A 14,119-nucleotide genomic window follows, 5' to 3' on the forward strand; every position below is an offset into this window, starting at 1 on the left:
GTTTACCAATAGCACCAGTTCATCAGGGTGGAAATGTACCACATAGTTGACCTGTTTAGTGGTGTAAGGAAGAATAGCCTACTTTGAAAAGTCCATCTGAAGAAAAAGCTTGCTGAAGAATCATTTGCTCCTACAAAGTGTTAGTAAACTCCCTTTTCTGGAGTTAATAATGAAAACCAAATAGAAAACATAGCTGAGTCAACACCTCATTAATGGGGTAATCAGTGAATTCTATACAACAGTCTGTACAATTCTATACAGCTACTTGCACCAGTGAGGAAGAAACTCCATATAGGTTGGGGAGAGTGAGAAAGAGATGCAGAGAGACAGACACGAACTGAGAGGAAGGTCTTACCTCCACACATTGAGGATGGCACCTGAGCATCGTCAGTAGATCAAATAAAGCCAGTCAGCTCTTAACCAGGTGGTGATGAGGCCGTGGTGGCTGTTTTAGAACTCTTGGCTTGCCTAGAATAGTGTTTTCAGTTCCCTTTATAAGTAAGTGAAGACTGTTGGCAAACCTTTCTAAGCTGCATCTGGTATATACAAAAGTTTCTTTAAAAAGACCAAAATTTAACATGGGAGGTAAAGCAGTGTTCCTGTTCTTGTATAGTTTGGCGGTCCAGGTCTCATGTACATTCTCAATAATAAGAGAATAAAGGTTATATTTCAGTGAAAGTGAGAAATCAAATAGTGGTGCAGTATTAAAAATCTTGATCTTAAAAAATTCTGTTGGGGGAATTCCTGGGCGGACCAGTGGTTAGGACTCTGCACTTCCACTGCAGGGGGCCCAGGTTCGATCCCTACTTGGGGACCTAAGATCCTGCAAGCCGCATGGTACAGCCAAAAAACAAACAAAACTCCTATTGGGATTCATTAAGTGAATCTGACAGTGTTAATACATAGGTCATTTATTATCAAAGGAGAAATGTTATCCAAAGTAAGCAATTGTAATACTGTATGAAAATATTTTTATATACAAATAGAGTGTCAAAATTAAATATATACATTCCATTAATTAAAAGGCCAACATATATTATTCTCTTAAAAATATAGTTCCCAAATTGCAAACTCATTTAGACAAATTTTATTACACATAAATGACAAAAGTAACTTAGTACTATGGTTTAGCATTCTTAGAACAGATGACTTTCTATTTTGTGAAATTATTCTTTATCTTCATTTTAAAACATCTGTTATATCATTTATTAAAGGCACTGTGTTATACATTCATGTTTAATTACATCTCTCAATTATCTTGGATTCCTTTATGCTACTGCTTCTTTAAGCTGTATGACTCTTGTTCTCATGGGCCTTATGCATATCTCACTGTAACTCTGAAACATTTCCAGCACAGATGACAATTTCCACTCTCATTGCAGTATGCTGATGCATAGTGGGCCATACAATTGGTAATAATGAAATGTTAATTTTTAATCCTTGTAAACTTTATACATTTCACAGAATTTATATGTCTTCTGAAAATTTTAAACAGGTTTAAAAAGTATTATTGCAACTAATATCTTACATAGATTATCTTACAAAAATCAGTTCAGAATTAATACCGATTGATATATGTCCTCATGCATGTGAAATAGTTTGTTGATTGCAGCGTTTCCACTGTTGGTTGCAGTGGTTTCCACTGTTTACGTCCATCTTCTAGCACTACAGTAAGGATTTCTCAATTGCCATAATCCGTTTTTACCAGGATGCATTCAGTAACTTCCAGAAGGCATTTTACCCTGGAAAATTGCATAAGCAGATAGATTCTTGGAGGATACAAATAAAGCTCTTAAGTTTTTATATTGCCACTCCGTATTTTTCAATGTTCTTTAGCGCCCCTCAAAATTTTATTCCAACAAGTTTTTATCTTTTGTAGTAGTATCTTTAGGAAACACAGGTCATTCTGTTTTTTCTGTTCCTTTAAAGACTTATTCTCTTCCTAGAGAAATACATAAAAAAAGTTTGTAAGTTCATATTTTTATAAAAATACACATTTTAAAATATTTAATCTTTAATATCCATTATGCTAGCTTATACTAAAAATTTGGTTTAATTAAAAAGAATCTTGAATGATATTTTTTAAAATATGGTTTCTAACTATAATTGTGATCATTGATGTGTAGGAAAGTCAAGGTTGTTGTGGTTTAAGATTTAGGATTAATTAAAGAGCTATGTTAGGTGGATGTCATTTTCACCACTGCAACAGTGGACATAAAGAGTGCTATTTAAACTTTTGTGAGAAAGATTTGTACATTATTCAATTGAGTTTTTTACAATGGAAAAAATGTTTTTATGGAAGGAATAATTAATACTGAAAATATTCAGTTTATTTTGTCAAAGATGATTAATAAGGACATACCTGATAAAGCTTGTTCCCTAGTCTTCCCTAGAGTATGGAAGATGCCTGCCTCATAAGCTAGTTTTCAGTCCCTGACAAAAATCTAATAAGGGCTACCTGTACAACCTACAGAAAGTGGAGAAAGAGATACCTCACACGGAAAAGACATATAAGAGAGTAGCTGTGCATATATACTCAGTTATATTTCTGTGAGTCTCTGGGAAGTGGATTAGTACAGGGTTGAGTAATTTCTTCATTTAAATAACAACCAATTATTGGGTGTTTGCTAGGTCAGGTATTGTGATCAGTGCTATACATACATTATTTCATTTTATCTATTTAGTAATTATGAAATTGATGATTTCACCTTTCACGTTTGAGGAAACTGAGATGTAAAGAGGATAAATAAGCCGCCATTGTCACACATCAAGTAAATATAATGACTGGGTCTTAAGCTTGTTTGTCCTATTTTTAGTTTAGTCACATTCAGATCTCTTTTAGCTATATATTTAATAACAGTAACACATACCCTTTAAATAATGCATTTAAAAGATTAGAGGACAGATTTCAAAGATAAATATGAAGGAGAATTTCTCATATTCTTCTCTTTAATGAGGGTCCCAGGACATCTTTAAAAAGTACAAATTGAAGTTTATGTGACTAAGCAGGTTTGAAATACATAGATGTGAATATTTCATGACTTTTCTCAAAGATCAAGATTGAACATTCATTAAAAAGACAAAAAAACAAAGAACTGTGATTTTGCCTCTGTAATCCTGGGAACACAGATGTTATCTCCTTTTTCTAAACTTTCTTTCTAAATTCCCTTAGCCAGAGGCCCTCAATGTATTTATTTATATTGCTCAGTTATTCATTTCAACTATTCCACTTCAGGTGGAATTCCTAGAGTTTCCTGAGTCCCAGGGTGTGCAGACTCACACTGCTTCTCTAAGAGGAATAAGGAATTTCCGTATATATATATAGTGGTCAAATAACGGAAGTGTGAAAAAGGAATCTATCACTCTCATGAACCAGGTGTGTTCATTTTTCTGTCTCATCCTAGTTAATATTTATATCATTGTAATGTATAATCAGATTTAATTAAATATTCTGACTTTTTCATTCATATTTTCTACATTGGTATATAATTTTGTGTAATAATCTAATAGAATGTGTGCAAGTATATATAAATATAGAATATTCAAATACTATTATACATATACAGTATATACTGTACAGTCTATACTAATAAAATAGGTATAAAATGGGTTCTCATTTTTAGTATGTATTTCTGTACTAGAGTAACGTTTTTTCATTGTGTCTTGTTGTTTAGTTTATTTTCTCCTATATTGTTCATGTCCTTTGCTATTACCTACTGAGGTTTTAATTTTGTTTCTTTTTAAAAAATCAATGCTCTGACATTTTCCCTAGCTTCTTTAATTTTAAAATAGTGGTTTTTAAAAATTCAGTTTAAAGGGATCCAATTTCTAAGGGGTACCTCCCTTCTCCTTTTACCAACATTATAATGAATATTTTCAAAATCGAGCATATAAAAGGAAACAATTCAAAGAGAAATATTAAGGAATTAAGTTGAGTAAAAAGCTGATAAGAAAACTATACAATCACTCTTACCAAATTCTTAGTGGGTTGGGCTTCACCCAGGGAAGTTGATTTTCTTCCTTTACCCTTAAAAACCAAGTCATATTTATAATATTGATTATTAATCCTTTATTACTCCTTCCATTAATATAATTGCTAATTTTCATATTACTCTCAGCCCATCTAATCTATTTGAATATCTACTTTAAATTATTTATTGTTAGTGTGGCAGAATACTAATTTCATTTAGAAATTGAATAACAGGGAGAAGGAGAAACAAGAGAGGTTAGTCTTCCGAATAACCTGGATGCATAATTTTGCAAATATGTCCAGCATTGTGTTAATTGCTGTGAGGTATGAAAAGCTAATATAGAAGGGTATACTAACAGAGACAAAAAATTAGAATTTTAATCAACATGAAAATAACATTAGCATTAAGTTGTTAAATCCTTATCATAAATTTTATTAAGCTTTACCCATCAGAAGCAAAATGAAATAACTATAAAAAGCTTGTAGCATGCCTAACTCACGAAGAAAATTCAATATAGCTGACCATCTTTAACATCTTGCCTTCTCATTTCAAGAAAAATTTGGATTGTAGCAGGTTAATTTTGTAACATAATTTTATTTAATTTCAAAATTTAAATTATTTGTGTATTTTCTTTTTCTACAATTAGTTGATTTTGGAATATGGTAATCAATGCAAAGCTCAACACATGAGAGAAAGAATTGCAAATATACAGCATACCTATAACCTTTAACCCTTTGATATCGCTAGTTTGCTCTGCATTCTTTTCAGTTAAGCCCTGACTTGAAGCTTATGCACAACATAAGCCATTACTAAGTAACTGGATGTGTAAGCAACATGAAACGAACTTGCTATTCCTGCATTAGATAGTACAGTAGTCTCTCTGTATTTGTGGGGGATTGGTTACAGGACCCCAGTGGGTACCAAAATCCAAGGATGGATGCTCAGGTCCCTTATATAAAATAGCGCTGAATTTGCATATAACCAGGCACATGCTCCTGTATACTTTAAATCATCTCTAGATTACTTACAATACTCAATACAATGTAAATGCTATGTAAATAGTTGTAAACACAAAATAAATGCTGTGTAAATAGTTGTTAATGTGTCTTGACAAATTCGAGTTTTGCTTTTTGGAACTTTCTAGAGATTTTTTTCTGAATATTTTTGATCCACGGTTGAATCTGAGGATGCAGAACCATGGATATGAAAGGCTGACTGTACTTTAAATCACTATAAATAAGGATTAAGAGATGGTAGGCTAGAATGTAAAGTCTTCATGATTCTTAAGCTTGGCCTTAAAGGATGCATAGAACAAGAGAGATCAGATTTACAGAAAAGAGAACAGTAGAAATTCCATATAAGGGACTAACATTATAAGGGGACAAGATTGGAAATAAGCTTGGCAAATCCACAACACCAAGAGGAGACTGGCTTGCATCAAGTAGATAATGTAATGATAAATGAAGTGGTCCAACTTATACGGTCCAATATATATTTTCATCACTGTCAGTAGGGCTCAAGGACAATCTTACCATTTTACCTTCTATGGGCAACTACTAGTATTAAAAATTAAAAACACACACAATCCTTTTTCTATCATAAAAATGTTAAAATTTTCTTTTAAAAATTATAAGAAATATTTTTGGCTTTATGTGGCAGCTGGTAACATTCCTGAAGAGGGAGTAAAAATAATAATAGTAATTATAAAACATTTATTGAAACTTTTTAGTACTAAGCACTCTATATTATGTCATTTTCACATCCTATAATGTAGGTACTATATTTTTCTCCACTTTGCAGATGAAGAAACTGTTGTCTAGTCTCAAGATAATGTCTTCCAAATTTTGTTTTATTGTTTATATTTCATGACCACTAGCAGAGAAGTAGGAAAAAATTAGCGCTATACTTATCAAAATTATTGAGGCAAAAAACTTGAAAATTGTTGGACATAAATATGCCCAATTTTTATATACAAATATATTTGTTAAATACATTTGATTACCCGTTTTATTTGCTATGAGTTCTTATAAGTGTGTACATATATGGATTAAAATTATTAAGACATTTTAGAAATAAAAATTTACCATTCCTCACCCAACTTATCACACTAGCCTCCTTGACAGTTATTATGACAATAAAATTTATTATTTTCTTTATTTACTTTCCTTTTTTTTTTCTTTTTTTTTCTTTTCTTTTTTTTTTTTGCGGTATGCAGGCCTCTCACTGCTGTGGCCTCTCCCGTTGCGGAGCACAGGCTCTGGACGCACAGGCTCAGCGGCCATGGCTCATGGGCCTAACCGCTCCGCAGCACGTGGGATCTTCCCGGACCGGGGCACGAACCCGCGTCCCCTGCATCGGCAGACAGACTCTCATCCACTGCGCCACCAGAGAAGCCCTATTTTCCTTTTTTAACTGAAGTGTAGTTGTCTTACAATGTTGCTTTCATTTATTTTTAGTACCTTTTTAAAAACAATTTCTTTGCCCTAGCCAAGAGATGAATAGGTACTTTACAAGTTGAGGCTTTCCTCTTCTAGAATTGAGTAAATGTATTTCAATTTTCTTATAAGCACTTAGATTTCTATGCTAACGGATTTGATCATCAGAGAATGATAGTATCTTATCACTGGAGTTGTTTACATTTTTGTACAAACAGTCCTCAGCTTACCTTGTTGGTGCAGTTCAACAGTGTTAATGTGCCCTGTGAAACTGTTGATAGGTGAAGATTGAAATCGTCACTGATATTCATTTTAAGGAATTGCTTCAACTTTCGAGCAGCACGATATAAAAACGAAGCTTCCTATTACAGAAAAAACATCAGAAGGGCTGTTTCAAATAAAATATTAAGAAGTGATAAGCTTTCCTAAGGAGCCTAAGGCAAGAACTGTATTGCTAAGTAACACCCCACCTCCACCCCAGTTTTCTTCTATTCCAGTTAATCGCATGACTGAAGAGCAACTAGACTGAAACTGTTTAGCTCCCAGGTGACAGCCTAAAGTGCCTAGAACCCAGTTTAATGATTATCTGACTTTTTAAAGTCTCTTTTCTTTGCTATGTGTGATCTTATCGCTTATGAGTGAACATATAACAAGTTTATTCAATTTTAAACAAGATAACTAAAGGAGAGGTCTTCTGGAAGCAATAATAGTGAAAGGTATGTGTGACTTTTCTTGTTGTTATTATTTTTGCCCTTTTTGAGCTATGGACGAATAGCTGGCAATAAGAAAATAAAGGGCCTATTCACCTAAAACAAGTTTTTCAAATATTTAATGTAAGAAATTTAAAAAAAAACAGAATTTATGGATATACTCTTAAATGCCATGAAGTTAACTCAGCTATTGTGAGTTTTAAAAAAGTCTATTGAATAGCACACTAGTTTCTGCAGAAAGAGATGACACAAATTTTTGTTGGAAGTTCTGTAGATTGTAATATTATACCAAATAGAAGTGGTAGTGGTTTGAAGATAAGCAAATATTGAAAGAAAAAATTTCAAAATGCCTACAACTAAATTACACCCATTACTTGTGTGTGTGTGTGTGTGTGTGTGTGCGTGTGTGTGACAAGCATTTTCCTGCATAAAAATTTTAGAAATAAGAGATATGTGTCTTTGAATTCAGCAGTTCTTCTAGTATTTTCAAGGTGAAAATGAAATGCTAAAATTAAAAGGACTATTTATCAAATAAGCATAGGGCTATTTGTAAAATAAAAGTATAAAAGACCATAGTATAACTTAACATATCAATGGGAATTGTCGGGTTAGAGCCAAAAGACTGTGTTATTAATATAATCAATATAATTAACAGAGATATAAAAAATATAAGCTTCTATGAAATCAAGCTTGAATGACATATAAACTCCAAATAATTGTCATTACCTTATTATCATCACATGAATGTTTTTTAAAAAAGTTAGGTTCGTTATTCAGGCAATTGCTATCAAAGTCTATCATGCTGTCCTGTAATAAATAATATAAAATAATATGGTTAAACTGGGGACCTTTCTATCATGTAGTAATTATAAAAATAACAATGTTATAATACTTGGTATTTATATGTGCATTTTAAGGAAAATAACTTTAGTCTGACTTAGCTGACTAGGCAGGAAGAATAGTTATCTATAGTTGAAGAATAAACAAGTATATACACAAACCCTCACGTATTTAGAGCTTCCCCCAGACTCCATAGGTTAATCTCAGAAATCATTGAGAGAAACTGGCTTTTTTGGGGAAATAAAAGTACCTATTTTAGAAGTTATACTATATAGACAACGTACTATAAATTTTGAAATCATGAAGTTGAGATGCATTTAAGAGGTTATTTGGTCCAATTTCCTGCCACTATCAAACAGCAACAAAGGGAATTTACTTTAGAATGAAGGCAAAGCCTCTTGACAGTGAGTAAAGTTGAAATTCATTCTGCAGCATTTTAAATAATCCAGTTGGGGATGTTTGAGGTAGAATTTAGCTGAGAAAAAAGTGAGATTGAATATGTGCATTGTCATTGTCATGTAAGAGGCGGGGAAGGCAGACTGGCACATTCTCAGTTTTCTTTCTAAGGAATGTAGTATTAGAAGGTGGGGATTAGCTGAATCAAGAATGTACTTGAGGGCTTCCCTGGTGGCGCAGTGGTTGAGAGTCCGCCTGCCGATGCAGGGGACATGGGTTCGTGCCCCAGTCCGGGAAGATCCCACATGCCGTGGAGCGGCTGGGCCCGTGAGCCATGGCCGCTGAGCCTGCGCGTCTGGAGCCTGTGCTCCGCAACGGGAGAGGCCACAACAGTGAGAGGCCCATGTACCACAAAAAAAAAAAAAAAAAAAAAGAATGTACTTGACATATTAGGAAGAATTTCCTAAGGATTCAGATTCTTTATGCACAGGATTGGACTAGCTCTGTCCAGCAAACTAGCCATTCCATGCTATCAGAGCTTCTAGAAGGACTTCAAGCAATTTTAGTCTATGTGTTGTCATCTAAGGAACAGATAAAAAGTGGAGTAATGGCAGGATGTAATCATGGGCTTCTAATCTTCATCTGCCTCTCAGAAAAATATGCATTACTCTTCTCACCACTGAAAAACGTAAATGGTCTCTGGATTCATCCTGACTTTAAATGTATCTGTTTTATCTATAGGAATTACAGCCTGAACACGTAATCATTTATTTAACCATTCAACACTTACTACAGGCCAATGGGCAAAGTCCTCTGCCAAGCTTGATAGGGGAACAAAGACAAGAAAACACAGTCCCATTTTCTTATGCCATTTGATGTAAAGGGCAGATGCTGCATCCTTGGACACTTGTACATCACTTCTTATATTTGTAAAAGTATGCTTATGTAAACAGAAGATTTGTTAGTGCCAAACATCCCAGTCATACTGCAAATATCTCAAGTGCAAATAGATATATTTTTCTATAACTATCCTCATGTTGCCATTATACATATTCCTGAAAAGATAGTGGAAAATTAATGTTTGCCTGTTAAATCATTTTCCTATTGACTTGCATTTAACCCTAAGAAGGATAATAAATCATATATACATTTCTCTCTGATAAAACCTGCTTTTCATTTTTGCCATGCCATCCATCAAATAAAGAAGATAAACAAATGTGCAGCTAATCTGTATGATGTTTTCCAATTTACCAAAAATATTATATGAACGAGTACCTATTTCTTGGAGCATTTTAACCAATTGCATGACACACGAATATTTGAAAAGCCATATTGGTTAAGCCATTTCATTGCTCCAGGTATTTAACAAAACTCATTTTTGGCAGATACAGAAAGGGTGTTTTTATACCACGTAATTTGTTTGCCAGATGTGTACAGCAGTAGATAAAAGTCTCACTTAAAAGTTTGACTTAAAAGGTTGACTCCTATAAAAGTCACAATTATAGTTGACTAGTTGACTTTAGTGCATTTTATGAATAGATTTAACATAAGCATACATGAGTGCCAACTACAATTGCTTTCTGAAATTGTTTCCATTTAAGCCCTGTGAGAAGGGTGGCTCAGACTAAGATATGTAGAATCGTGGAGTTGGAAAGAACCTTATATATCTATCTTTTGATTTAACAAATAGTAGAATTACTTTATCAGTAATAGTTTCTTACAGGCATCTTGACATATTTGAATATTTCTTCATATTTATTATGAATATGAAAGAAACAAGAGACAAGCCAAGATCACATTGACTGTGAACTCAGTATTTTCCAGTGTAAAACATTATGTTACATAAGTTGTTCCTAAAATATCTAATGTTCTTTCGATTTGTAGAATTGCATTTTCTTTCATTTTAGCATAGTTTTCTTCTATCTTTGAATTTTTTTCTAAGGCATGCACAGTAGCCCCTTCCCCAGAAACACTAATTACATACACAGTTGATTTTCTATTTCACTTTTTTCTTTTATATATTTATATTTGATTTTTTTAAGATTCAATTTTGTGTGGTTTTCTCCAACATGTCTTCCATATGCCTGTTCTAATGGGGAACTCATGGTTACATGTGTTCTAAGTGAACTAATGTCTATTTACTGCCCATAAATGATTCTCATTGGCAGCTACATAACTGATAGCTGTCTCCTTTCTATTCTCCTTCTATTTTGTAGGTCTGGGCCTGAGGATTGGGGTTTTGATATGAAGAAGAAAGATTCAGTCTCGTGTCTTACTATTCTTTGAAAATGAACTTGGTCCCTACAGAAATCTTTTTCATTTCTGATTATCACTATCACAGCACACTCACGGCCCAAAGTCTTATGGCATATAAAGACTCATTTGGAGGACCTTTTGAAAAGTGAAACTTATTTTTTTATTTTTTTTTTAATTTTTATTTATTTATTTATTTATTTATTTATTGCGGTACGTGGGCCTCTCACTGTTGTGACCTCTCCCGTTGCAGAGCACAGGCTCCGGACGCGCAGGCTCAGCGGCCATGGCTCACGGCCCCAGCCGCTCCACGGCATGTGGGATCTTCCCGGACCGGGGCACGAACCCGTGTCCCCTGCACTGGCAGGCGGACTCTCAACCACTGCGCCACCAGGGAAGCCCCAGTGAAACTTATTTTTAATGAAATCTGTAGCCTGTATGAAAATTGAAAAAGTCTGTATTGTTCTTGGAATCCTATTTCAAATGTTACAAATTTTACCATTAGGTAGCTTACCAGATTATTGTAAGAATTGGTAGTTAATTCCTTGCTTAAATTAAAAGTCATTCATTTATTCTTCAATCAAATACTTGTCGAACATCTACCATGTGCCATATAGTAGTGAAGAGAGAATTGTGATCAAAATCACAGAGGGTTCCTTCCTTCAAGAAATTTACTGTCTGGTGGTAAAGACAGACATCAATCCAATAATCACAATCAAATCTCAAATTAATAATTGTTATGAATAAAAAGTATATGCTACCATAAAGCCTATAAAGAAGGATTTTACTTAGGAACCTCAGTAAAGCCTTCCCTAAGAAAGGAACACTTCAACTGAGATCTGAAGCATGAGTAAACTAGAGAAAAAGAAAATAGAGGAAGAGTAAAGATGTAGAAAACAGCATGTATGGCTTCAGTTAAGTGGGAGGGAATAATGGCAGATAGGCTGCTGGATGAAAGAGAGCAAGGGAAAACCAGTATATAGCTGAGAAAGCAAGAGAAATCACCGGTTTCATACGAAAGAGATCCGGAGGAAACTAAATTATGCTGGGGCTTAAGGACATGTTAAGGAGCTTTGTCTTGATCCTAAAATCAATAATTAATGACTAAATACCTTTTTCAAAGATCATATTAATAGCAGCATGGTAAATGGTTTGGAAAGGTTCAAGAAAGTATGTGTGTGAATCTTTAGGAGACAATTACATAGTGCTTGAAATAATGGTTTATTGGACTTGGTGGTGGGAAAGAATGTAGAGATAGGTGAAAAGACTTGAGAAATATTTAGAAAGCCAATATAACACTATTTGAGAATTAAAGTTAAGGAAGATTGACAGACCAGGGCTGATCCCTGGGTTTCTGGTATGTGCAGCAGGATATACTGTGTTGCCATTCACTGAGATAGGGAATAGTAGTAGAGATGGTGTGAGTAAAATATGTTTGGTTTTAAACAGATGAAGCTTGAGTTTACATTCAGAGATCCAAGAACATACATAAAGAAGCCAGAAAGCTAGAAAACCTGGGGAATAGACTGTTTTAAGAAGGTGGTGATCCAAAATATACAATGCCAACTGAAAGGTCAAGTTGTCTTGTACAAAATCTATTCACATAAAGAAAGTGAGTCTAAATTAGAAAAACAGCTGATAATAGATGGTAAAATGAAGTATTAAGCAGATATGATATTTGTTTTGAGATAATATTTATAAGCAAGAACATATGCTTATAATAAAACATGCTTATAATAAAAATCTTTCAAAAGAAAAAGGTGTTCTATATAAGCATATATTCAAATGTATATGCATATGCACAAACATGAACATATGTCTAAGAATTGACTAATTAATCTTCATTTAACTTGCTGGGATAATCAATATTCTACTCCTTCTGTAAAATATATTGACTAATGCTCACAGTATACCAAAGACTCCCAACTCCAGTTTCTGATATACTCATGTGTTTTTGCATTCACAATTGGAGTTGCATATTTACTAAGTCAATTCCTTAACACTAAGTTATACTTCTTATTTAATTAGATCACTTAATTAAATACTATGTAAGTCAAAGAATATTAGAATGAAAATACAGTTGTGTGTAGGACTTCCAGTTTCCAGTCTGGGAGGTAAGGAGCTTAGAAGTCGCCATTCCATCATAACAACAAGTAAAATGCTGAACAAACTGAAGAATCAGCAACTCTTCTTATATCTGTCAGAGAAGTGAGGTCACAGGGTAAACTGCCTCCCCAAATATTGGAGAAACAGACAGCTGATGCAATAATTACAATTTAGAGAACCAGAAACCCAGGAGCGGAAACCTCCATGTGAACCAATGCTGGGATAGAAAAACCTGAACTGTAATTGATGAATTACTGGAAGCTCAGAATGGACAAGTCTTAGAGATAAAATTCCAAGGGGACCTACCACTGGAGGTCCCCCCTTTGCTCACACTTTTTCTGAGCTTTACTTACAGGAGTTCTATGAGGTCCTCACAGTGAATATGAGAAAAATCCCCATGTGCTTCTGGCAGAGAGAGGAAAAAAGCATTGATTTTGAAATATGCCAGAGTGTTATGTTATTCTTAACAAGGCCTCCCCTTACGAGAACCTAACCTGCTGGAATTTTATCAGAGCCTAACCTATCTGGGGTAAGGGAAATACCCAGCTCCAGTCCTTGCTAGACATCCTTTGTCACCTAAGTGGATAGGTATTGAGAAGCACTGGTAAAGTTTACAATCCAGGGGCACAGACTCATCAAAAGACTGAGACCTAATCAAAGGACTATAGAAAGCTTCCCGTCTCCCCACACCTTATCACTATATTACTAAAAGCTCATTTACCACAGGTTTATTTATGCAGAACATCATGTCCACCTTCCAACAAAAAATTACAAAGCATACTAAAAGGCAAAAAACACAATTTGAAGAGACAGAACAAGCATCAGAACTAGAGATAGATATGGCAGTGATGTTGAAATTATCTGACTGGGAATTTTTTTTTTTTTTTTTTTTTTTTGCGGTACGCGGGCCTCTCACTGCCATGGCCCCTCCTGTTGCGGAGCACAGGCTCCAGACGCGCAGGCCTAGCGGCCATGGCTCACGGGCCCAGCCGCTCCGCGGCACGTGGGATCCTCCCGGACCGGGGCACGAACCCGTGTCCCCTGCATCGGCAGGCGGACTCCCAACCACTGCGCCACCAGGGAAGCCCCTGACTGGGAATTTTTTTAAAAAATTATTATTATGCTATGACCTTTAATGGGAAAATATGCAGAAAAAATGGATAATGTAAACAGAGAGACGGAAATTCTAAGAAAGAATCAAAAAGAAATGCTAGAGATAGAAAGCACTGTAATGGAATTATGGGCTCTTTATTAAATTAGACATGGCTGAAGAAAGAATCTCTGAGCTTGAGCATATGACAATAGAACTTCCAAAACTGAAAAGAAAAAATAAAAAAATACCAGGGGAAAAAATGGAACAGAATATCTAAGACTGTGGACAAGTACAAAATGTGTAACATATGCATAG

At 34.6% G+C, this 14,119-nt stretch overlaps 1 protein-coding gene across 4 annotated transcripts in view; it reads right to left on the bottom strand.

Moving 5' to 3' along the window:
• Window positions 1–960: 960 nt before the first annotated feature.
• Window positions 961–14,119, bottom strand: part of IL7 (interleukin 7) — a 54,537-nt gene continuing 41,378 nt past the window's right edge. Inside the window, exons 3-6 of one of the 4 annotated variants that reach the window (XM_059994802.1) lie at window positions 7,843–7,923; window positions 6,637–6,768; window positions 3,974–4,027; window positions 961–1,942 (exon numbers count right to left, since the gene is read on the bottom strand). In XM_059994802.1, the coding sequence (XP_059850785.1) occupies window positions 1,823–1,942; window positions 3,974–4,027; window positions 6,637–6,768; window positions 7,843–7,923 (387 nt within the window). In that variant the 3' untranslated portion in view covers window positions 961–1,822. The remainder of the gene's footprint in view (window positions 1,943–3,973; window positions 4,028–6,636; window positions 6,769–7,842; window positions 7,924–14,119) is intronic. The other 3 variants (XM_059994804.1, XM_059994803.1, XM_059994805.1) reach the window with 3 other exon arrangements.

Source organism: Delphinus delphis, chromosome 17 (genome assembly GCF_949987515.2).
Source record: "Delphinus delphis chromosome 17, mDelDel1.2, whole genome shotgun sequence".
NCBI lineage: Eukaryota > Metazoa > Chordata > Mammalia > Artiodactyla > Delphinidae > Delphinus > Delphinus delphis.